Consider the following 27,300-nt stretch of genomic DNA (forward strand, 5'->3'; position numbering starts at 1 on the left):
ATGCATACACACACACACACACACACACACACACACACACATACACACACACACACACACACACACATGCATGCAAACACATATGACTGTACACATATACACACCTTGGATCCTGCTGATGGTCTTGCACAAGGATCACTAGTCACTGCAAAATGTTTTCTGAGGGAATCATCCCATTAAAACACTTTAATTACATCTGGCTGGAAACAGTCTATTGGTAAAGTGGAGCAGTACATTGGATGAAATTATAATGAGAGCATTCAAGCTGGTAAACACTCAGAGCTGTGTGAATCCCACAGCATGCAGAATTATAAGAGAATAGAATATTAGATGGATATACAGTAGTATACAGTAGTATGAAAAATAATTGAAAGAATTGCATAATGATAATGATTTATTGACTTGACAAAAACAAGAATATGACCCCACAGTCAGAATTATGACCACACAACAGACAATGTGGAATAAAGCACAATCAGACTAGTTTTTATATAAAACCAGTGTCAGCAGAACTGTATTAGTCTCATGATGACATCTTAGCAAGCTTTACGAGTTGATAATAACACATTTTACAAAATTAAGACTCGATTTTGCACAACTTTTAATCTGAAGTTTGGTTTGGAGAAAAGCAAGAGGGAGATTTTACTACTTCACCTATAACGAGCCAATATAATAGAGTCAAACAAATAACAATGCAATAACAATAAAATATTATTAGATACACTATGTGTGACGTTGTTAGTTCCGTTGTGTTTCAGAGCCTAAAAAAATATTTTCAAAAGCAATAGAGGGCAGTCCAAAATTTAAGTGATTCAAGGTATGACTTTGTTTTCAAATGTCAAATTTTGGATGTCTCAAAATATGGTGTTTTTTTGTTATTTCTGGAAAAAGCCACCCTACTGCATGTATCAATACAATACATCAATACAATACAAGACTACAATAAGACCATTTTGAGAGTATCGGGGCATTTAAAAATGTTATGATTTTTATTATTATTATTATTTTGCTATAGTACGACTTTCTTTTCAACATCTTTTAGGACATATTCTAAAATTGTTGATTTTATAATATTTTTGAATGTATAACACTATGACCAACAAGCTATTTTAAATGGTTTTTGGACAAACAACAGAATGACCATATTTTGATATTTTTTGTCGTATGCCTTTCTGTTTTCTTTGGACATACTAAAATATTGTTTGTTTTCTTATACATTTTTGGTCGTTTTACGCTGTTAGAATGACCAACAAAGTAGTGAGGTATGTCGCTCCAGTTGGCTCGATGTGATAGCAGACTGACTAGAAAACAGAAGGTTGTCGGTTCAAATCTCATGACAGAAAGTGATTTTTTAAAGTCTAACATCACACAATGAAGAAGTAAATTACAACCATGTGTCAGAGGAAATATGCAGGACGTTATAGATCTGAATTTGTCCATGTGGATAAATGAAGTATCTATCTTTCTGTAAGTAAGAATTTTTCAAAACTCAAAATTCATAAGATTGAAACCAACAACCTTCAGTCTTCAAGTCAGTCTTTTATCTTCCTGAGCTATCTCCTCTGACACAAAGCTGGTGTTTTTGGTCGTATTCTTCATTGTTGTGTAACACTAACATTCACCATTCATCTCGAGGTTGGAACAACCTTCAGTCTTCTAGTTCGTGTCCTATCACACTGAGCTATAACTTTTTTAGTTTATAATATTTTTGGACGTTTTATACTGTTACTATGACCAACAAGCTATTTTAAATATTTTTTAAACATTTTTGGACAAACAACAGACTGACCTTATTTTGACTTTTATTTTCAATTTTTCGGACATCCAAAAATATGGTGTTTTTCTGTTATTTTTTGAAAAGCCCACTAAGTACATGTATCAACAGACTATATTAAGACCATTTTGAAAGTATCGGGACATTTAAAAATTCTATGTTTTTTTACATGAAAAATTTTGACATGCAATAGTATGATTTTTTTTTTTTTTTCAAATTTTGGACATCTCAAAATATAGTATTTTTCTGTTATTTTTTTTAAAAAAACACCCTAATGCATGTATCAACAGACTATAATAAGACCATTTTGAGAGGTAAAATTGTATGATTTTTTTCAAACATTTTTTTTTCAGATTTCAAAATATTGTGTTTTTCTTTTATTTTTGGAAAAGCCACCTTACTACATGTGTTAACAGACCATAATAAGACCATTTTGAGAATACTGGGGCATTTAAAAATGTTGTGACTTTTTTCACGAAAAATTTCGACATCTCATATTGTTACAGAATATATGCAGTGAAAATGCTTTAGGCTACACAGCAGCCAATATAAACACTGATGCAAATATCCAAACCACACTATAACTACCTTGAGGGACTGTTTGTATTATTTGATTCTAATTGGGTCCACAGAGGGTCCACACCACATGCATATTTCAACTAGCAGACAAAGAAGTAATTTAAAAATGTTGGCTGGGTTTCGCGAGCCTACAGGATCAACAAAAAGATAAGAGCTGCCATAATTTATTCCAAAACTAGTTACATTTATTCAAAAGTCCAGAACTCCATTCAGAAGTCAGTGATGGCAAAGCAGTCAACAGTACGTGTGGCAGTGACAGTACTTTTCTCCTCAGAGCGACAGAAAGACGGCGAGGTGTAGGAAAATAATTAATGGAATTTTTGAGATATCACATCAAAATGTTTCTCAACACATTTCCCTCAATATTCCTTCTGATTAAACTGACTTTTAGAAAAGCAAAGCCAGTGGACATGAGAAAAGAGACATATATAGTTGCTTAAACCAGGTAGCTGTTTAAAAAATACATACTCTGTGAACAAAAATGCCACACTTTCAGGCTCTCTGATTATCTTTGATAACAAGTTCAGTAACATCTAATTTCATTCTTTTATTTATATTAAAATATTGTAAAATAAGAGATCATGTCATCCAACATATTTTCAAGCTCCAGAGAAGGACCAAAATATAGAGGTTTAACTATAAAAGGTCGTATATGAGTTGACAGTGTGAAATGCTCAGGTCTCAAAGGACTATTTGCCCTGAGTCTAAAGCTTTTACTCTGTTCTCAAATCTTTGAGCATTACTGCTAAGCGTTGAGTATTTCAGATCATATTTCTGCTCAGGCTTTGTGCAAGTCATTAAAGAGGTGACTCTCACAGGCCCTAAACTCTCACGTTCCTTTTTGACACGGACTGGAGGCTCGTTGGAGCTCAGCTCATGTATCTTTCATAAACTCTACTGCAAAGTTCTTGTCACCTCCTTCGAACAGTCACACCACTGAGGGACAAGGACTCCATCTCCACATGTCTCATCTACTTCATTCTGTTTTTAAAAAGAAAAAAAAAACCCTCTTGTCTTATATTTATACTCAGATTAAAATGAGAAAATAAGCTAAAAGAAGCAGCATCCAGGCTAAAAGGCAAAGTGCTTTAGTCATCCCATTTTTTCCCTTCTTTGTAATGATGTAAAGCTAATGCAATACAAGCAATTACTTTTCTTATCACTTAGAACGCCTATTAAGGAAACTGTTCTGATCAAGTTTAAACGGTTAATAGGTAATTTCAGGCCGTTATTCTCTACCAACCTCTGCTTTCCTTTAATTTTCCCACAGATCATTTGGATCCCTTACTGCATTGTCTAAAAAATCTTCTCATTAACCTCGTAACGCTCAGCCTATTACTCAGAACTCAGAAGAATAAAATATTAAATTAAAATAATGACAAAGCTGTAAAATAGAACAGTACAGTTTCATCCCACACTGCTGGCGTTTTTTTTTTTTTACAGAAACACAGATTGTCAATGTCAGTGTAAAGGGAGTTCTGTTATACTCTTTAACTAGTCTGTCTTCAATTCCCTGGGGTTCAATTCCTGGTCTGGTAAGACTCACAACTCACTCAACTGCTGCAGCTTATTAAACACCACCATCACAGTAGTCCTTCACCCTAAACTCCCAGTGTCAGCCCCTCCTGTCAGTGAGTCAAAAACCTCCTAACAGACAGAAGACGGTGGATTCACATCCAGCACTGGGACACATTAGTTATTAACTGTGTTTTAACCATACAGTCTATGGTTTTAACTTTATCTTGGCATCCAGCAAGTCCTGGTAAAATATCTGGCTTTAGCTACTTTAAACTGTTGCAGCTGGAAACAACCAATGAGAACAGTAGATTTGAATCCAACACATTAGGCTGAAAACATAGAATGTATAAAACAAGGATTTAGTCTCCATGTTGTGCCCGTTGGTTTTTAAAGGGCCAAAATTAGAATAAATGAGGGCGGCTTCGATCATCGCCATTCTGGCAGTGCCCGACTCCTCCTAATTCCCCTGCTAATCCAAAAAAGGGCAAAGAGGTGGAGTGTGAGTGAGCACAGGCAGCTGAATGAAGTCTGGTTGCTAAAACATGCCACCTGTGACAGCAGCTGCCTATCACTCAAACCCGCCATGTCCATAAATATGCATTAATTTAAGCCTTAATATAATTTAAACAGGTGGGTTGAGTAAAAAAAAAATGCTGAACATGGAAATTAGCTACAGTATAGAGGCCAAAACATTTATTTAGTTTTTGTACCAGACCATAAACGTTTAAATCTGTTATGAAGTTTGTGATTGTAACATGCATGGGTTGACTCGCTTTTGGAGCCAGCCTCCAGTGGCTATTTGAGGAACTGCAGTTTTTGGCACTTTAGCATTGGCATCATTTTTCAAGAACTTCAATTACTGATTAATATAAAAATGATTTTAGTTTCAAAAGCATGTGTTTTACCACTAGACATAATTACATAGTATTTTCAAATGTAAATTCTGATGCCGAACATATTGGCTAGCCCGTCCTAGCCCTTTCTGAATACATTTCCTGTGACACGCTGTGAAATAATGAGTTATCTCGGGGACATCAGGGAAAGCATGTCGACTAAATTGGCTTGCAGACATGCACCTCCATTAAAAGGTTCTATAAAATAATGCATAAACCCTCCTGACTTGGAGCACAGATTGCATCCAAAATGCCTCTGGAATGTCCTTGTAATATCTATTTTGACTAAATTAGGCTTTTGTTCATGAAACTCTCTTGTTTTATCACCTCATCAAGCTTTGCTTTGGAATACCTCTGGTGCACAGTACATATGTAAGAAGGTATCTAAGCTGACCTAAATAATAAATGACGGCAGTTTGAGTTTGATGCATTCAGAAGCTTTTTAGTGGTAATTTTTGTCCCACTTGAATGTTCCACAGGTACAATAACTGAACCCAAAATAACATTTGCATCAGTATCATTAGAGAGGTGAACAGTGCACACAACACTGGCCCAATTCTGCCAAAAAAAACTCCCCAAAGACTACACAAACAAGATAACAAGAGAGATATCACAGGGCACTTGAAGCTCATTTGCCCTCAATACTCATTGTGACAAACAGAGCGCCGCACAGACAAATTTAGTCCATATGATAAGTGACACTATATATAGCTCAAACATTGGGAGGTGCTGTAATGTTCCAGATAGAAAACGCTCTGGCTGAGGCGTGATCAAATTTGTCATGGCAGTTTTTGTTTTTTTTTACAAATGGAGTAAAAAGTGCCAACCATGTAATATCAGTGAGTAAACATTGTGGGTAGATTCGTCCCACAGTGCGAGATCATTATCAGCTGTAACAAGAGAGCTCATTTTGACTGGCAGGAAAAATGGTTCAGATCTAACAAATTAGATTTATTTTTGCAACTGTACAGCAGAATGTTCTTACTGGAGAAATTGTTTCACTGACGTATGACCTCTTGTCAATGTCTGGCAGTTTTTTTATTTCACGGAATAAAAAAAAAAAACCTTGTCCTGATGAACTGGAAAAAATACGACTTTTGTACTAAAAAAAATAGATTATCCAACAGTGGATTGTACTATTGATACTACAATATATGGATGTAGTTAAAGTTATGGTTGTCAAAAGGATATATAAAAGAATAATAACCTGAAAGATGATGGATATAGGTATATATATAGTATAATTGTTATATTACAGTAAAAATGGTTTGAGTGCTGGAGAATCACGGTGAATGACATCAATCGCCTGTCAGTGTTCCATACAAAGAACCTGAGAAGAATCTGCAGAATATTTTGGCCAAACACCATATCAAACCAAGCTATTCTCACTAAATGTCAGCTAGATAGCATGGATACCATCATAACTAGATGGTGTTGGAACTGGATTGGATATCTACGGGAAAAGGAAGAACCAAAGGAACAACCTGGCGTCAAACTGTGGAAGAGGAGATGAGAGACATGAAGTTGGCCTGGTGAAGAGTCCAGAAAATGTCCCGGAACAGACAGGAGTGGAGAACCTTTGTTGCTGCCCTACATGCCACTAGGCATAAAAGGCAGTAAGTAAGTAAGCAAGGTTTTACATCCCCTTCCTTTTTTGTTTCCCGCATAGAATGTATATAAATAATGGACGTAGTCACCATGACGTCACCCATTGGTTTGTGGACTGCCCATTGGAAGCCTCGAGTTCAGCGTTACACTCGTCGCCATCTTGCGTCGCCATCTTGTTTCCAAAACCTTCAAATAAACTGTCATTAAGTGAAAATATAGTGTGAAAGGGTCAAAGTTATGAGACCAAATCGGTAAACGTCCTCTTTTCTATCTATATACCGTTATTTATGACTTTATTGACACGTTGCCGTGGATACGCATTGCTCTGCTTCTCTCCTGGTCACGGCTCGCCTTGTTAGTGACCTGTCAATCAAAGGTAGCCCCGCCCCAAACAATAGAATTCTTAATCCTCTATTTTCTTCTAAATGGGGCCATTATTAAAACTATTGACATCAAATTGTGTTGAAGATGATTTTTTACTAGCGATTGAGACCATAGTGTTGTCCTGAAAAAAAATTCTGAGGTAATAAATCAAGTCAGAAGTTTTCAAATTTTGCACTGAAATGAATGGGTAGATTTTGTTTTGCAGCCAAACTTAGCACCCCCTGCTGGCATTTTCGGTAGATTGCAGGCTTAAGGCACTTCCTGGTTGGCCTCCATGCTCAGACACGGAGATTGCCGCCTGGTTTCCCGTCATCTTTGTCCCCCTTAATCAGGAAGCTGCTTCCCATGGAGCACGAGACATATACACTAAAAGGGCTGCAGGAAATCTGGATCGAAATCCTGAATGCATAGTTTATTATAACATTAGAGTTATAGATCCATGCAGGGTGGAGTGACAGTTGGATAAATATAGTGAAAACAGATATTTAATTCAAAAAGGTTAATTAAGACTCAGAAATATGCGATTCATTGAAAAAGGAGATGTAGGTTAAACTTAGTTCCTTTCCATACCATCCTGTCACTCAGCCTTACATTTTTAAATGGTGAATTATCCATTCCTCTAACCCACTGGTCAGAGTGATGCACTGACATCAGTGCTGGAAATCATTTTATGTGTAACGTCTGCAGCGTGAGGCAGGGATCTGCAAATTGTAGCTGTGCAGTAAATCGTGTTAAGATAGCTACCTTCACCATGAGAGCTGTACGAAAGAGGCAATAAAATGACCCGACCCTCCCAACTGTATAGTCATGTTAACACCCCCCAGACAGGAGATCACACATAAACACAGGCTCAGAAGCATCCGAAGCTTGATTTATAAATACACGTAGCTATAATATGATCAGCATAATGTTATCCATCAGCATCAGACTGGTTTATTCCGCCTCGACAATACATTCATTGTGGATTTACTGGATTTTGTCTTTGTGGTTCCTGAATACCAGAGCTGTCTTGGATTCAAGATTTGGTGCAAAGCGCTATGTTACGGTTGCCAGCCATGAATGGATTCCACATGGCCTAGGTGCACCGCTTTCTGCCAGAGCTGATCTTATTCTACGTATTTGCATTTACTAGGTTAATATGTGACAAGGGGAGCTAGAGCTTTCAGCCGTGTCACACCGTTTTCATTAGCTGATGCAGTTTATTATTTATATTATTTAGTTGGAACATGACAGGTGTGTCCTACGGCCAAAACCTTGAGTTAAGACTGTTTTGTGAAAAATAAATTCTGTTTTTCATTTCTTCTCACCACAACTGCATTAATACATTTTTTCTATAATGTGATTGCTTTCAAAAGTTTTTTTTTTTATTATTATTATTTTATACATCTAAGCTATTCCTGTACTGTAGGAGGCAGCTGCAGCTACACATGCTCTTTTCTTCAGTTGCCAATCCTGTTACGGCCCTGTCAGTCAGTCACACGTGGGAACAGCAGGGTAGCATTTAATGTGATCCAAGCCCTGTCATTTCTGCTCACTTGATAATGTAACACTTTGCAGCATAGGGGTGGACACGCTTCTGATGGGAACAAGACCTCTAATCTTTACATGTTTCTACAAATAGCTATACTATAGACAGGCAGTCAGGGAGACTCCAGATTACATTGCACTCTTGAATATCATTCCTGCGCTTCATTTAAAAATAACCTTTCTGTATCATTATGTGCTTCTTTAAATATCTCAAACCTGAACATTTCAGATGGAAAAAAAGTGTTTGAAAATGGATCCTTGCAAGACTTTTTTTTACATAATTTGATATGATGTTTGATGATGCCTGTGCAGTAGTTTGCCATGCTTTCCTCTCTTAGTGAAGTACTTTTTAAGTGAAGTACCACTCTATTAACACTGGTTACAGTTCATTCCATAAATCTCTGGTCATCATCACACATCTTCATCTATTTTTTACAACATCCACATTGCATTGGCTAATTATGTAACTTTAAAGTATATAATGTGTATCAGGCAATAATATTAAAGTTAAAATAAAGAGAACAATTACCCATTTTATACAAGCACCCAGTGAAGCTGTAAACACCCTCAAACCACCATAATTCTGAGTTTTTTTTTATATATTTATATATCTTTCTGTCACCAAAGGCATTTTGTAAATTAATGTATTTTAGCCTCCTTCCACCTCAGGTTTACACAGTGCAGTGATGCTTTAATCTGTCGACTCATTTCATCAGTTTGCAAAGCTAAATTTAATCAGCGGGTCACCAGAATAAATATGACTTGCCTTTTGATCACAGAAACAGAATTATGCTCCTTGCTTGAGAAAAGATAAAAGAAATGAAATTGGAAAGGGAATAAAAAGGTCAAGAAAGAGATACGAGTCAAAACAGCTGCACAAATGTTGAAATTAAGATGCCAAACAATGTGAGGGCTGCTCTATTACACAGAGAGCTTCTCGCATGAAAAGTTTTTGAAATAAGATGAAGAAACCAGGGTTTTGTTCTAGATAGATGTAAGGTAGGAGTCTATAAGTAGGAGTGAGAAAACGATCCGTTAGAAATTAATTAACTGTAATGATGTGAAAATGAAAGCACAGAAAAGGGATGAAACACATCACAAAAAATTGTCTTAGAGAGCTGCAGCAAGAGAGAGCAAAATGTATTCACTATAATACAAATGTTGGTATATGCAATATATCATTACCTCAATATGTATTTCAGGGAGATTCTATGTTTAGCAAACATGTTTTTGCTTCTTGTCACTTTCCTTTGTTCTGCAGGCTCTGGTGAATGTGATGATAATAACTGCACATTGATAACACTAATAATTTCAATGTAACACTTTTGAATCCAATATTTCTTATCAGTTCTGCCTAGCCAGCTGTGCTGATTACAGTCAAATCTAACAAAGTCAAATAATAACATTTACTATTTTTACAATTTACATCATGGCAGTTGGAGGAACTAATTGTATCTTACTTGTGAATGGTTGCTGCAAAGTTAGATAAAAAGTTGCAAAATGTATAGCATGTGATGTGTAAATCACTTCCCAGTGTTGAGTCCTTTGCATGACAGAAAATCCATGTGTAAACGCTTTGTGTTCTGTATTGATCTGATGCAAGTAAATACCACACAGGAAACATGCATTTAAAGAGGGAACAAGCCTGCCAAAGATCACCAAAAAGTGGTCACTTTGAATACAATCTTTACTGATCAAGCTTTAATGGAAAGGACAACCAGACTAAACTGATTGTTTTCTAAGCAGCTTTTAATTGCCAAGTAGCTTCATTCACCTGAGTTACGAGGCAATTACGTCCTCTGCACTGACACTTTGATAACAGAATCATTGCTGGACATTTCAGTGTCGGCCCACACAGCGATCCGCTGCCACAACTGTAGGAACTCATCTGAGACACAGAAACGGGCAATGGCAGGACAAAGAAAATCAATGGAGGCAGCTTAATGTGGTAAAACCATGTTGACACCGAGCCAGGCTTGATGGACTGGAGGGCCAGGCAGTGCAAAGCCAACAGACTATTTTACAACAAGATTTTTATCTGGGTAATTAAAAACCCAAAGCTGTGGCATATTCATACTAATGTGTTGTAAAATTCCAATTATGTTAACAAATTTGTGAAGGGATTTGTATTGGAAATAGGGCAAATATTGTATTTTCTGATCTAACATTCATTGGCAATCTCTTTTTTGTGCCTTCAACGCATCAAAATGATTTAATTTAATAATATTGGCATATAATTAAGGTATATTTTCTCATCCTCAAACTCTTCTAAATTATTTCAAGAAATGTGAAAAATGGCTGATACAAAATAGCTTTTTTGTTCCTTCCTGATAATACGGAATAACTTCAGAAATATCTGCTTTTGTCACATTTTATGTGCTTTCCTGAATAATGTATTTTAATTCAGTTATATCCCTAACTCTGTAACTACAGAGCTGTTTGCATATAATGGACAATAATTCTTGTGGTCACTGTCATAAAACAATGCATCTTCAGATGACAAGAACACTCCAAGGGACCTAATTATATTTGGAAATGTGAAATGGAATCTTAATTTTCATTAACCAGTGATCCAATTATTGCTGCATTAAACTGACACAATACTGAGTCTTGGTTTCAGAGTGGCAGAAGTGTTTAAATAGTGAGATTATCATGAAAATGCATGTATTTGAGAAGAAATGAGCAATTACAAATTAAGTTCGTAAATGGATCTTTTGATATAGTTTGCATTAACTTCAATTTATGAAGAATTTTCTCACTTTTCAGAATTTGGTTCACCATGGAGGCATGCCAGAAAAACAAAGGCTTCCTTTAGGAATTCAAGGTAACACGGGGTGAGTTACTGATATACAAATGGTCATTTTAAGGGCAATGAATTCCTTTCATATTGAAGGGCTTTATGAATGTCTGACACCTCAGCCTCAGGCTACAGTAGGTAGACCTCTCAGCTCATCAAGATGAGTGACAGCTGCTGAGGTGAAGACTGAGAATCAGGTAGGTGGGGTAAAAAAATACATTATACGTCAAGTAATTAACAGAATAAGTGATTATACATTGAAGAAAAGAAAACAACCACGTCTTTTTCACAGATATTTTTTTATTTGTCAAACTGAAAGAGCTTTTGTTTGAAGCAACATCTTTTTTGACTGTACACAGATTCTCACTCTCCTCTGCAGGCTTGAACCCAACCAGCATAATAATAGGTACGTTTTCTACATAGTGATTCACACTCAGACTGAGGAGGTAAGAAATAATACGTGAACAGCGGACACAGAAGTACAAAGACAGGATGAGTTTCCAATCTGCTCCCCTTTTAAACTTGAGATGGATTTTTTACAATGCACAAGACAATCAATGGCGAGTACAAAGTAAAGGCTATTAGATCTTTATGATATGCAAGAACATAATGTGCCTGTGGACATCTTTGTTATAATGTACTGTCCAAACTCATACATCATGCAAACTTCCTCAAAGCTTTGTAGCAGGCCTGCTGACAGGAAGCTCACTACAAAGATTAATCAGCGCAGATGCTGGTCAGATATAGTTATTTGGCAATAAACAATTGAAGGGTGCAAAAATTATCTGTTTATGCTTATCCTGTGTCCATGAAGCTAAGGAATACAGTCACTGATTCACACCAATAACAATTTTCACATATTGGTAATCAACAGCAAAGTCTTTCAGTGTAACTTACATTGAATTACTGATCAAGTTTGGCAACATAACACAAGTAAACTTCTCCAAGATATCATATTATAATTTGCCAAACAAGAATACAATTGGCTATATTCAGTTCCAATTATCCAGATAACAATCAAAATGTGTTTTTGTTCTGATTTTACAGTTACCTTTCAACTACAACAACATCCATGTGGATGGCATGACATCAGAAAATGCCCTGGCACACAACATTATAAAGTAAGCACCAAAATATTTGGACAGTGTTACATATTCTGGGTGTTTTTCTTGCTGTGCTTTTAGAATTAAGTCTGTTTGATTCCAATGCATTTTCATTCACTGGATATAAAGTGATGAAAAATAACAGTGGCACTTTTGTATTTCCAATCTAGTCAGGCAACCAAAATTACTTTGAGAGGTTGTTACATTAAATTAAATGAGGTTCTCCTTACTTTCTCTCTGAGGCTGGGCTGCAATCTCAGAACAAATTCATTGTATTCCTACAACATGAAAAGATTGGATTATTAAGTGACTGAAAGCTGGCAACTCTTAAGTAACACAAAGCATAAAAGTAGCTCCTTTCAGCTCTTATTCTAGCACTCGAGAGCTTTGGGAAAACTAGTCAGGAGTGGGAACCATTAGAGCGGTCCAGGCCTATTTTTAAGCCGTGTAGAATGGGTAAGGTTTGACACTGCTGTGATACCGCAGGTACTTGTTTACTTCCATTTATTTAACCAGCCAAGCATCACTATTCATTTGCTGCAGGATGCAGCCAACAGCAGAATCCATAGGAAACTGCATAATTAGAATATTTTGACACGATTGGCATAACAGCATCTATATCCCCCGTAACCTTAACGTGTCTAAATATTTTTCAACTCCCTGATCATGCAGAGAGCTGATGCCATGTTGTGTGAAAATACCCACAAGCTCTTTAACAATTCATTACTATATAATTTCCCACCCAGCATGATAATAAAAATCAGATCCCTGAAATAAAGAGGCTGTCCATTTTTAATTTAGAGCTCTGTACTGTTACAGTGGTTCATCATTGTAAGTTTGAGATAATAACATTTATTAATATATTATTAATCTTGGACATTGGCTCTCTTTCCAAACAAAAAAGAAGAAATTAACAATTTTTATCATATCAAAGGGATAAAAAAAAAAAAATTAAAGACTGCATTTTACATCTGAATTACGGATATATGGACATGATTTAAATAATTGCTCTTACTCATTTGACATTTTCTTTAAATAATATTACAGAGAAATCTTTAAATTGGTGGCCAAAAGTGATACATTTGTGGGTTCATATTATGAATGACATCTATCCTGAGCTTTGTAATTGATACAACTTAGATCTCCGAGACAACACAAAGACATGAAACACAAATTTTTATGCGTCTGACAGCTGAAACAAATAAATCAAAAAATAAATACAAAAAAAATAACAAGCACAAGCAATAATTCCAAATATCTTAGAAAAGGTGTTGCGAGAGTCAAATAAAAAATGGATCTCCTTATGAGAGCATTAAGACAGTTCAGCTAGAGACAGCCTATGAGTCTCAGTGTCAGTGCTGCAGCTCCACGTTTAACTGCAGAGCTTGTTTATTGTCTCACATATCAGTTATCTCCAGTAAGCTTTTGCAGTGTGTTGTAATGTTTCAGAACTATTTAAAAATGCACATAAAAATAGGTCCCTAAATCAAAGCCATTGCTCTCAGGGCTGGAGGTTTTAAATGATTTGTCATAATGTACATTTATAATTCACGCACCATGCAATTTCTTAGTCTTTTACATATAATACAAGAGCATTAATAGTGTTTTGATTGATGTAGTAATGCCAGTGTCCATTAGGGTAAAAGCATGGCTTGAGGAAGTGTAGTAATCAAAGTAAAAATATATTTGATAATGTGATAACATGTGATCTCTACATGGTTATTTTAGACAGTTTATTTATGGTATGGTTAATCGTGTCCAATGAAGCACGGCAGACAGATTTCACATCTTTGTTAAAAAGTGACACTGTACAATAGCTTCCATGGCAACAAGTTAAAACCACAGTGAGAACCCCTCTCCCATTCCACCCCCACCCCCACCCCTCCCATATATATTACAGAAGTTCATTCCAAACAGGATGGCAAATCTTGAGAAGAATAAAAAGACAAAGATCACGCTTTAAAGAGGAAACTAAAAGACGAAAGTGGATCAAGGGCAGGTTTGAAATCATTGTACAAAAAGAACAAACAGCAACCCACCACAACCAAACACGTATCCTTGAAAAATCCATTGGAAATTGATTTCTTTTTACAGGTTGCACAGTTTATTTTTGAAATACTGGGTGAGATACTCCAGTAAGCCAAGGGACAGGGGACGATGGGCGAGAAAGATGGAAGAAAGGGCCTCACTCTTCCTCTGTGCATCCCAGTACTTCTGCACGCAGTGTGATCCTGCCGTACCATGACCAGGGGAGGATCCGGATGAGCCGAGCGTAGATGGGTGGGTCTATCACGTTCTTTCGGTGAGTGTCGTTGTCAAAGTTCCCTTGGAATACCTAGAAAACAGCAGCATGGAGGAATTATTATTTTTACAACCAACAATTATAGTCACGTTCGCACAATTATAGTCACGTTTCGGTCCTCATTCACCAACGGAAATGTCTCCTCAAAGCCCACTTACTGTGTTATAATGGTGCAGCAATATTTATGAGCTTGTTGTGGAAACATAAATGCCTTTTTACTGAGAGGCAGGTGCAGAACATTCCTGGTGCATTACTTGCCTGATTTCTGCAGACTGTTACCTTCAAGGCCTCATGCCTGAACAGGTACTGAATGAAGTGCAGCCAATCACAGCTTCAATCCAAACACTGCCAAAACCAGTACATTCTCTGAATTCAGCCCTGCTTTTGCTTCTTTTCTTTTAAGCACCACACATGTGAGCACATCAACAGTTTCCCCCTGTGGAAAATTGGGCGTTGTTAGAGCGGCACAGCTGGAAGTTCCTCCTCCACAATTAGTGACAGACATCTACTGTTGTTTCTCCTGCTTACTGAGCGATGTTATTAACAAGCACCTTATGCCTGTTGGTTGTGTTTTCTTTCAATTCTGTCTTACACTGTTTTGATTTTTTTTTTTTACCTTGGCATTAAATAAAAAGCTTCGGTGGTTGCCCAAAGTGCTGCTTTAAAGGGAAATCCATGTTGTTTCCCCCAGTATTGGCTCTGTAAAACTATAAAACATATCGTGCAACAGACGAATATGCATCCTGGATCAACACACCCACTCTCATAATGTGTCACTGAAGTGCTGAAAATCCAGTTGTATCCAATTTAAGCTAAAGATTCAAGTCATTAGGAGATTTCAGTGTCCGTGCCACTTTTGTACCAATTTGGTGAGCCTTTGAATAGGCCTTGAAAGAACAGTTCAAGGGTTAACTAGCTACCAAACAAAAAGCTAATTGTCGTACTGGGATGTGTGCTCAATTGTTGACTATTAGAAGCTTTTTGTTGGTGTGGATTTAATAGACAGCAGAATTAAGTATATTAGGAAGAAATGTATCTGCAGGGACTGCTTCATTGAAGGATATGATCATTTCAATTAAACAGACATGATTATGCCTGTGTAATTGGGATGTAATGGGACTCACTGTTGTGTGGAATGGAAAATCAGCGGGCCAAATCCAAGCAGGTGCTGGAGACCGGGGTTGACCTTTTCAGAGAAAAGCTTCAACTAATTCTCTTTCAAATAATCATAGGAGCTCGGTTGGATTTAGTCAAAACATAATCTTTAAAGTTTCATTACAACAAGTGCTAGAAAAATATGTTTGCATGAATGAAAATATTCAGGTCAAAGACAAGATTTTGGCACTACAGCATGATGCTTGGTGAATTAATACTAGTGCCACTTGAACGTGCACAACCAACCCGAAGGAACCATTCACCTCCAAGGTGAATATAAAAAGCATAACAGAAATTGATGTGAGGAATTAGTCTGAAAAATGGAGTTGATGCCTCATTCTCACATATGTACTTAAAAGACTGCAGAAACAACATGAATCCTTTAATTGCAATTTCAACCTTGAAAAACAAAATGTGGCTCCCTCCTGGAACAGAAGCACAGAGATGTTCCCTGCTACATTTAATATGGCAAAAAGCATTGGAGGAAATGCTGGTCATTACAGTTAATTTCAAATAAGAAAAAAATATGTAAGGAAACGCATCGCTAAAGAAATATTACTATTATATCAATGATTATACTTTATTATTTCATAGTACACTGGCAAAATGGGAAAATAACTGCTCAAATGAAGCAGAATAAGCAAACCACGAGCTTCAGGCTAATGATAGGTACAGTAGGAGAGAGCCTGTCACTTTGAATCCATATGAGGAAAATATGCTCCCATTTAGAGCTTATTTAGAGAAAATAAGCTCTAAATGGAACTTCTCAAGTGGTAAACAGTTGTTACTGTTAATAGCTAACACTTCACTGAATTACACGTAATAAACAAAAATGTGAAAGTGTATTAAAAGTATTCCTATTACACCACTGACACTAGTGCTTAGTGATTTTTGTAAGTATATGAAAGCTTTTCTAGGTATCATGTTAAAATGCTTTAATTCCACCTTAGTTTGATGTTGGTGCTCTTAAAAACCTAAATCATTACGACTGGAAATTCCATTTCATTGTTGCCACTTTCATCCTTTTTAAAGTTTTTTCAAATCAATCTCAAGCATATAACTGTAAAGATCTAAATATGGAAACACTAATGCTCAAAATCTAGAAGCTGCAGCATAAAAAAACATCTGCTTTACAGATAATGTAATAGATACTTAGAATTTAGTTATCCAGTAGAAGCTGGACGTTAAGGTATATTGTCTCTGATCAAAAAAACAACAATGTGACAAGATATCAAACCTTTGCCTCCTCTTCCTGGCAGTGTTTCCATTAATATGCCTGCTTTCATGTATATTCTTTAGTGTGTTGTTTTTTGTGCTTTTGTGAGTTACTTTTACTGTCAGCTAAGACTGAAATCATGTGACAGGTGTACACTTCCATTACTTTCATTTCAGGCCACCTTTTCATCTTGCATTCCTCTTTCTTTACTGAAACACATTCTCTCCCTTTGTTTCTCATCTGTACTGTAGCATGGAGCTCGGACTGTATTCAGAATAGCAAACAACACTACTTCACATTAGTTAATGTGTATGACTTATTCTAAATTTCCATCAGGACTATATGAAAACAGAAGGATAGTGATACCATGAATGAAAGATGTAATAAAACAGGAGTGAAAACATCAGTTTGGATACCAAGTACAGAGCACAAAATTCTGTTTCTAAACCATTCTGTGTTGACATGCACTTTTCACTTTTTATTGTATTTCGGGACTGCAACATTTGACATCCAAAAGCGAGAAATGTGTCACTTCCAGAGTGTTGCCACAACTGTAATGTGACAACCAGGGCACATGATAGCTCAATATAAAAGGCAGGACAGGAAGGCCATGAAAGCAGCAGCTGATTGAAATATGACAAGAATCTCTCCTAGCCTGTCTGGGGACCTGTACGGTGTCAGTGGCAGTGTCTCCAAAATAAACTGTCTGGAACCAGATATGTGGAGAATCACAAAAACAAGACAAGTACAGCAATACCAGGAAGAAGAAAAAAAACAGAAATGGCATGAGCAAGGTGATGAATGTATCCTCAACAACAAACAACATGTTGGTAAACACCTCAGAGGCAGGACGAAAGTGAGTATGAAATATTCAATATATAATTCAATAGTCATTTTGATGGACGATTGACAATTACAACCTAATGGGAAGTTAGCCTGGGCTCCACAGTCTCCATAGAAAATCCAGATAATTTTTATACACAGAAGTTGTAACTTTTTGGGGTTTTTGTGCCACAATTTTCATAGAAATGAATAGGGCCCTGCCTCAAACAGTGTATCTAGTTCTCTTCATACAGCCGTAGTATTTGTGCGAGCTGCCAAATATTGCAAACTGAAATATAATAACAATGTTTTTTTTTTTTTAACTTTATGCTTCCTTTTTGTCTTAACTTTTAGTCAAAAAAGTGTGTTTGTGTTCAGACTGACCCAGGTACCCCAACTCTGTTCCCTCCTATTGATTTTCCAGGTTGGTAGAGTCATGGGTACGCATTTCTAAGGAAGGCCTTGTGCGCCCTCCCACACTCCATTATTTAAACCTGCTGCACAGGTCAAGGGAGCAGGACACTCAGATGTCTTTGCTCTCTGCCCTTATGTTTCCTTATCTGGCCACGGTGATACCAGGGAAACTGCCATTGAAAGGTTAAGAGCAGCCCAGTTTCTGAAACGCATAACTACTTCTTTTAAGAAGACACCTGAAAACTCACAACCAATATTAACCATGGCTTTATAAAAAAGGAAATCTGACCATTAGTGGTTAATCTTAAAATTATTCCATTCACAGCTATCTAACAATAAGCTACCCTTTGACCTGCAGGGAGCTGGGGGATCTAATGGCTAATTAACCCTGTGACACCTGAATGAAACACTATTACAGATAAATCAATGACTTTTGTGCTTGATTGCACCCATCAACTGACTGTGTAAATATTGACAACCAGCACAGAGCAGTGGTGCAGGACTAGGCAGGGTGGTGACCCTGGTGTGGAAAGCGTGTGCATGTGGAAATGCAGCTGAGCCGATTTGTATAATTACAGAATGTATCCTGGCTTAATTATGTTTAAACAATGGGCTATGTTGTTACCTGTCTAGGTTACAATTGCAGTACGCAGGTATTTGGGGTTTGTGTGAACAGAAAAGGCAAACAAGGCGCTTTATGGATTTTGTAGAGGGACTCTGTGTGTGTGTGTGTAAGTGTGTGTGTGTGTGTGTCACTGTGCCCTGCTTTGACAACATCTGTATTCTGACAGAGCGTCCTCTCTCAATCTAGATCTAACTGCCTGCAGCCTCTGCCACACAGGAGCTGGAGGGGGGAGCTGAGAAGAATACTTACAAGCCTCTACCACTGTGCCCGAACCAGACACCCAGACACACACACACACGCTCACAGTATATCCCCGCTAAGTCAAGCATTGTGGTGTGGCAGGAGGAGCCTCGGGACTCCAACAGCCAAATGTGTCCTCTAGCATTAATGGCTGCTTCAGCTGACTGAAGGGGGAAAACACCTTGAAGAATCATACATCTGAACAGCCCCGTGGCTCCGTCTAGGGACAAACTGATTGACATTCTCAGAAGCCTTGCTAAACATGCCTGCCCTCTAATACAGAGCACACTCACTCAGATTGACTGCCTATCCTTGGTTTTTGCTCTGACTTTTAAAGCATAGGGGAGGTTATAGATTGTTATAGAAATGGCTTGTATCTAGTTTAACGGTATTTTTAATTCCATGTGTAGCTCGATGAAAGTCCTGCTCCCCACTGAGTTATTTCTGAAAATGAGATTTAAAAATAACACATAATACACATAAAAGGTTCCTGATCTTTCACCAGTGCTTTTCTCTCCCTCCCTCTGCTATCTAAGATGATGCTTGCCAGGCCTTCGGAAGTCATACAGTGCTCAGTATTGAGATTGCTTGAGTGAAAATCATGCTGAGCATGCAGTGGCCCGTATCCAAAGATCATCGTGGGTGTTGAAATTATAAACTCTTCAAGCAAGGAATGTGAACTGCAGAGATGGAAAATATTTCCGGGCATTGGCAGCTGCACTGGCTCCGCAACAAGGATAAGGGCATAAACTGACATCTGGCTATTGAGGGCCGTTATTTGCTCTAACAAGGTGCTTTCATATTTCAGCTTTAGGTCTCCCACACAGAGCCAAACAAAATAAAATGGTGCTTCTTTGAGAAAATCTAATTTTGAAATGGCAGTTGAAGTTCCCACATAACCTCTACAAACTACTCAGAATCATTTTTCACGAGAAAGCCCGACATCATAGCTGATCTTATGTGCGCAGACTGAATTTGAACTATGAAATCAAGAATGACGGCCAAGTAAAGACCAACAAAATATCAAGCCATTAGGAAAATATCAACAGATTATTTAATATTAGGGCTGGGATTATATGCCTATCTACCAGTTTGATACTACTACTATGCTTGGGTGTCAGTCAGATATGTGTTGCAATTATTTTTTTTTAAAATATTGCAACCATACAAGTATTGCAATTCAATATCAGGATTTTTTGTGATTTTAGTTTACTTTTATTTCAGCAGTGTCATATGTAAACTGCAGAGAGAGGTGGTGAATAAAATGTACATTACATCACGATTATTATTTTTAAATGTTTGAAATAAATTTGCATGGTTAAATTAATGTGTGCCAATATGTATTAAAGATTAATGACAATCAAAATAAATCTATGTGTATCTTTAACTATTAATAACTATGCAAATACTTAAGGTCTTGAGGCGCTCAGATCTGAATTATCTGTGCAAACATTTACACTTGCACAACAACAATTCTTTCAAATTTTGTTTCATGCATTCTTTATGTGATCGTAAATACTTTGAAGTTATGTTCAAGGCACGGACGAAGATTTAAACTACACTGCATAACAGATTACACAGTCAATTATTCTGTAGCTGTATAGTGTCTGTGTATAATAATATAATAGTATTTACTTTGTGCAACGTGCATGTATGGATTCTATTAGATCTCTGTTTCTTGATTTACCACAGGCAGCACACCACAAGTACATGAATAAGCAGAAGAAGTTGGGCTTATCTTTCAATAACAAGGCCAGAGAGAGAAAAGTAAACACTACCTCTCTTGCCACCAGTATCTGAAAGACAAGGGGCTCCAGCTTTAGCTGTAACCCTGTGCCTGCAGCTCTCCTGATATCAGCAGAGAGGCTGCTGCAGCCCTGCTCTGTCTCTGTTGTCGTGGGCGATTGGAATGGACATGTACTCTGTTGAAGGGCCGTAAACAAGATTTTCAGTATAGCACTGGCCAGGCCAGGTTGACAGCACGGTCTTATCTGATCCAAAACCAGAGAGAGGCAGTAGGACAGACCGGGCAAGCTCAGTTTGAGGCACAGATAAGAGGATGCTAAAGGGAAGTGGAAAGCAGAAACAGACAGGTACTGAAATGGACATTTTCACACTTAATACTGAAAACTTTTCTGACATTTGCAGCTTTGTGTTTTTGTGTCCTTCCTGGACTTTTTCCTGTTAAATCTCTCTACCCACAATGCCCCTTTCCTTCGTGATGTGATATATAATTCAGAACTTTCAGTACTCACAGCATACACACACACACACACACACACACACACACACACACTCACACTCACACTCACACACACACACACACACACACACACACACACACACACACACACACACACACACACTTATGATTCTGCAGTATTTTTCAGTATGTTTGCTATGTGTACATGCAAATAAAGATGTTTTTAATCTGATTAACAGTTTTGTCAGTTAACATGGTGATAGATGTGGCGATTTGTGTTTGATCATGGTTATTTTTGGCTGTGAAAGCTCCTTACCTTGTCCTTCCCCTGTTTCTCATCTTGATATACACTCCACCGCTCTCCATCATTACTGTATGCCAGTTTGTATGAGCCAACAAACTGGACATGGCCAAAGTCTTTAGCTCCCTGGGTGATGATACCTGTGACCTTGGTAGGCACAAGCAAGTCCACCTGAGAGAGGAAAGAAGCACAGAGAAAGATAGTAGAATAAGTTTCCTGAGAAATCCACCAGTCACAGTGTAAGAGATGCTAAATTTTCACATTACAGTCAGCAACTTTTTTTCTTTTGATGTCATCAGATGATTTACTGTATAAAGACACTGGGTGCAAAAAGTCAGTTTCAATTATTCACAGAATATTGAACAACAAGGCTAAGTCCACAACCCCGCCTCAGCAAAACAAAAATTGCACGCCGCAGCAGCTTCTGAGACTCAAACTGCTCCATTTGTGTTAATTTTTAATAGCTTCTCATTTGTTGCAAACAATTTACAACACAGGGATGTTAGCAGTAAGCACACAAACTGTTACTTATATTGACATTTTATGATTCAATTATGCTTCATTATTTAGAAAAGTACACAACACGGTTGGGTTGAGCTTCAAACCGTAGTTAAGATGAACTCAAAATGCCTGAAAACAGGAATAAGTACTAAAGCTCCTTGACATTTACCTGGCTCACTCTGCTCCATTAAAAGAAAAAAAACTCTGGCTAAAACAGGTCAAGCTTTTTTCTGAGTAAGATTTTTCCACCATGTTAATTATGTTAAATGAATAATGTATGTGGACAATCCAAAGTTAAAAGGAAGGCGTAGCCTGCTAACACGAACAATCCAGTGCAGTGCAGAAATAAAGCTCATTCTGTAATGGAACAGAAAGGGTAGAGTTATAAAACAAGTCACTCCTACTGAGCTTTCATCAGCATAAAGCAGCGGGTGTTGCGTAATGTTAAAAGATCATTTCAAATAATGGTACTAGTGCAGGAATAGTTTTACACCTCTGTAGCACATTAAGCTAAATGTGTAGTGGTGTTTTGTATACAACAAAAAACTTTAATAGTCGAGAACATAAAACGTATGACAAATATCAGTTGTTAAATTTCAACTTCCCAGGTGATTCACTTTCTTTAAAGGGCATGTTGTTTTAATGTAAAAAAAATAAAATAAAGTGATATTGCTGCCTTCTGCATTTTCAACCCTCAAATGCTAATAGCCTTAATGTTACTGTAGAAGAGTCTCAGTCATCACATACATCTATGCAGCAGCGACTCACAGTCAGTACAGGATGAATAACTGGCTGCGACTTGGCATTTTGCTGTCACATGGGAAGATAGTGGCAAAATTTAGAAGCACAACGAGAGCAAGAGAAAAACATACGCATGCAGATTTATTTCTTCTGCTGAATATACACAACATGGAGGCAGCCATACATCACACTAATTAGCCTGGTCATAGGCCAACATATACTGTGTCACGCGGCTCTGACAAAACAAAATAGGGCCCTGCATAGATTAAACAAACAAGCAAACAAACTGAATGTGTGAGTTATGGCTCAGTTTGATTCCACCTCCCGGTCTTTGACACCACTGTGCGTCTCAGCACATCACACTGCTCGTTTATTGCCTGCAATATGTTAGAAATTCCAAAACATTTTTTTTCTCTGAGCAGTGATGTGAATGAGCTCACTCAGAGTTTACATCTCTCTTGAGGATTCAACACTGCTCAGCTTCTCTTTCCTCCCAGCTACTTAAAGATTGAGGACTGCTCCCTGGATATTAGAGGGGTCTTCCTAAATGCAGACCCCCTGCTGTGCACATAGGCATGCACAGACCTCGGTCCTGACACGCATGTAGACAAAGCCATGCCTTAGTGAGTACAAAGCAAACTCTTGGCTTTCAAAAAGGCGTGGATAAACTCCCACTTCTCCATTTACCAATGAAACTAGGACAAAGGGCATTGAAGTTTGCATGCAGACATAATTTTACTATTAACAATGGCTACTTACAGGTATGCAATTATGCAGATACTCCACAGTATATATATGCATGCTTCATTTGTTGTGAATACACTATTCATGAAGTTTCTCCTTCAAATGGAATCAGCCTCTGCGGCCATTTCTCTGTCACGTAGTCCTCATTTCTGCCACTGAATGCGGCTGCGGCAGCATTGTGATACATTTTCGCTTTGATGTATATGAATACCTTTAAACAACAGCTCTCTTATAATTACAATAATGTCACAGCAACCCACTGGATAAAGAGGGCAAGAAAGAAACAGTGGCAGGGGCTGTTTGGTTGATTTAGAGGGGCATGACACCTTGCATTGTGAGGCTTTGATTATGCTCCAGTTGCAGAACGTTGAGGTAATCTCTTTCTACCCAAGCAGTCAAGTCTGCCACCAAAACAAAGGCAGGCTTGAAGGGGAACCTGTAATTGCTGTCACAGGTAGCGGTCAAAAAAATACAACCGCCCCTAGCGACGGCGGCTCTCAACACTTTGATGGCCCAAACTGAATTAGGGAGCGAGATAAGCTTGTTAAAGTAAGGCCTCTCCTCCATCCCCAACCTTCTGTTCTTTCTTCCATCACACCCTTAACCCCATTCGTCTTCCATGAGCTGTTAACCCTGACAAACTACGAGTGTGTGAAGTCCTTTTAAAAATCTATGAATGCTTATTGCATAGATGTTTCAAAGAAATAAAACATGAGAATCAATTTTATTTTGCTTGCCGGGTCTGAGATTAAAAAATTAGATTCACGTAACTTCAATCTAACCCTCCACTTTTCCCGATAATACAACTGCACATCGAAAAGGGAGAGAGGGTCATTTACTTATTTGTATCTCCTTTGATGGCAGCATGTGAAGGGGCAATGCTTGTGCACTTCTGCCAGACAAACACTCATCTCCAATGCTCATTAAGACGAGAGTTGGATTGTAAATCTGGTGTTCCTATTTGAAGTGGCTTTGCCATTGCAGGATAAAGAGATTAATGCAGCAAGAGGCAGCTTTATAAGGAGCTGAACGAGGCCCAGTTTCCTTTTTTATGAATACAACACTTGCATACATAGCATCCTGCTGGCATTCTCCCTCTAGCTGTGCTAATTTAACTGTATGTGCTCAAGACTCATTTCATCTTCAAAGCCTTTGGGACATATGTTTGTATTTGTGTGTGATCTATACCTTCTTTATATTCTCCTAGGTCACAGTGCAGAGCTCAGAACTGCGTGCACACAAATCACAGTGGAATGAGGAGGACAGTGTTATGGCCCATCAAGCCCACAACAGGGCAGCTATCATTAAAGCTTAAGGCTGTGGAGAGAGCCTGAAAAACACCCTGTTTCACTGCTCTTCTCTCTACAGGAAAACCTATAGCGGGTCATTGTCTTTATCATACACTGAAAAAAATCCCTGAAGAAGAGCTTACGTATGTTGACATCAACATTTATAATAGAAGGGCCGTATTTCTGGAGCTTGACCCTGACAGAAAGGCAAGCTTTTATGGCCTCTGCTCAGATTTGGACAGTTTCTAAAAATAAAATGAAAATCCTTCTCTTGTTAGCCCCCCTTACTTTATGGAACTGCAACACTAAATTCAAAGACTATGCTCTTGTTAGTAAGTCCTAGATCTCAGGGCTCTGAGCATGGTTGGTTCTCTGTTGTTAATCTGAAATCTAGTTCCTAATGACCAAGATGGAAAATGACTCATGTAGACACACAATACATCATACTCAAACGTATTCTCTGATTGTATGATTTAATATAACAACTAATGCGCTGGAATTCATGATCTGACCAGTTGCAGTATGTGACAATAGCTTTTTTTAAACACCTTAACAGTGTGAAACAGGACAAATTGGTTAGGTTTAGACACAAAAATTACTTGGTTAAGGTAAGGACAAAAGGACCAGGAGTAGAGTTGGAAAAACTACTTTCGTACATAGCTTACAGTGGGACAGGAAGACCAGCCTTTCGGTCATGAATACAAGCTATACATGTAACCTTTTTGTGACACACCTATGACAACATATTTGTTGTGATTAATATTGTTATGTTTCTCATTTGTCAGTGTATACTTTGAGATTCATTCACATACACCACAACCCCAGTAAATGTTTTCAGGTCATGTTTTGGTTGACATGTTGGGAAAAGTGGGAACCACCACAGCCCCTCCAATTTGCATGAACTGCTACTCGAGGTGTCAGATCTGCCTCCTATCTGAGTATAGTATTACATGCCACATGCCAAAGAAGACTATTTTGTGCTGCTGCAACCCTACTATCTTCAGAAAAGCCCCTTAACCCGAAAAAGCAAAGCTAAAATAACTGAAAAAAACTAGGGATGAGGCTGAAGGCAGACAATTTCCAAACTGATGGCTGACTGAGTACAGCACTTCTCTACTGAGAGCAAAGAAAAGCCCGTTTGTGTCATGACACCTTTCTGAGTTTAAAAATGCTCCAATCCACACAGAGGGGAGCTGAGCCAGTTCCATGAGATGAACCAGGAGGCAGAATCTCACTCAGCATGAAAGGTTGTTATGTGTCATGTATGGCTTTTTCTGTGTGAAAGCACATTTACCCACTATAGTACCAGGAAAGTGGAAATGAACAGATCTAAAATAGGGTATGGTGTTATTAGAGGCACACTCAGCAATAACAGCAGCCCAAAGAAATTAGACCAAAACTGGTATGCATTAATTTAGTTTGTTTTGTTTATTACTGTAGAAAACAAACAGCCTGTAGCCCTTCATAGACTTAGCCTGTTGGACAAAAAAACCCAAATGACTTTCTAAAATGTAAAATCTAGAGTGCTGATTATAAATACCTGCAGGTTAGAATGAATTAAAAGAAGAAAAAAAAGTTTCTTCAGAGCCAACAGCTTGCTGATGGCCAAATTTAAATATTTTGAGAGGGTACACCTTTACATCTTCAGGTAGCCTGTAGCATGAGGCAGTACTGAGCATGTTTAGTTACACCTACATTGTTGATGACACACTAATTAGACCACATGTTCCACCTGATGCATAAAAACTATTTATTTAAAAAAGGTAAGAAAACGAACAGGCTTTTTGCTTGTGCCTCAGGTTACAAGATAATTATATGGAATGAGTAGATGCCCTGCATGGGAATCAATGAATTAATTTCAGCCTAGTGTATATGCAGTAGCACATAGTGAAATAAATGTTAAGTCCTCTTTTTAATGTAATTGTTTATATTACGACACGCACGCACGCACGCACGCACGCACGCACGCACGCACGCACGCACGCACGCACGCACGCACGCACGCACGCACGCACGCACGCACGCACGCACGCACGCACGCACACACACACACACACACACACACACACACACACACACACACACACACACACACACACACACACACACACACACACACACACACACACACTCTTTCTAACACCTTTTGTTAACACCTTTTGTGACCTGTATTTCCCCATGGGGTGGTGGGATGTCAGAAGGTATAAATGCCTGCTGCTCGCTCACACAGAGAACAGGAGGTTTGCCTGACGTGTGACTCGGTTGCCTTGGAGCATTGAGGCTCTGTCATAGGGAGAAAGTCCCCTCATGGCTGCATCATATTGTCTCAGGCTGGTCAGTATGGCACTGACCACAATCCAGCATGAACTTAAACTAACCTTTTTAAAACGTTGACTTGTACCCAATGCTTTTGAAAGAGCTAAATTTGGAATGCAAATCAAATGCGCTCTGCTGAAAGAGACATCTGCATGTGGAATGAGCTATCCTGACATGAGGATAGATGTCTTTGTTACAGCGCAATATGACTTGTTATGGCAGTACATTAAGAGAGTCAGCTGGCTGGC

General features: G+C 38.1%; 1 protein-coding gene across 2 annotated transcripts in view; it reads right to left on the reverse strand.

The window, feature by feature from the left end:
* Window positions 1-11,769: 11,769 nt before the first annotated feature.
* Window positions 11,770-27,300, reverse strand: part of LOC131974592 (EGF-like repeat and discoidin I-like domain-containing protein 3) — a 110,882-nt gene continuing 95,351 nt past the window's right edge. For both annotated transcript variants that reach the window (XM_059336969.1, XM_059336968.1), the window contains exons 9-10: window positions 21,477-21,632; window positions 11,770-14,518 (exon numbers count right to left, since the gene is read on the reverse strand). In XM_059336969.1, coding sequence (XP_059192952.1) covers window positions 14,369-14,518; window positions 21,477-21,632 — 306 coding nt within the window. In that variant the 3' untranslated portion in view covers window positions 11,770-14,368. The remainder of the gene's footprint in view (window positions 14,519-21,476; window positions 21,633-27,300) is intronic.

Source organism: Centropristis striata, chromosome 7 (genome assembly GCF_030273125.1).
Source record: "Centropristis striata isolate RG_2023a ecotype Rhode Island chromosome 7, C.striata_1.0, whole genome shotgun sequence".
In the NCBI taxonomy this organism is placed as follows: domain Eukaryota; kingdom Metazoa; phylum Chordata; class Actinopteri; order Perciformes; family Serranidae; genus Centropristis; species Centropristis striata.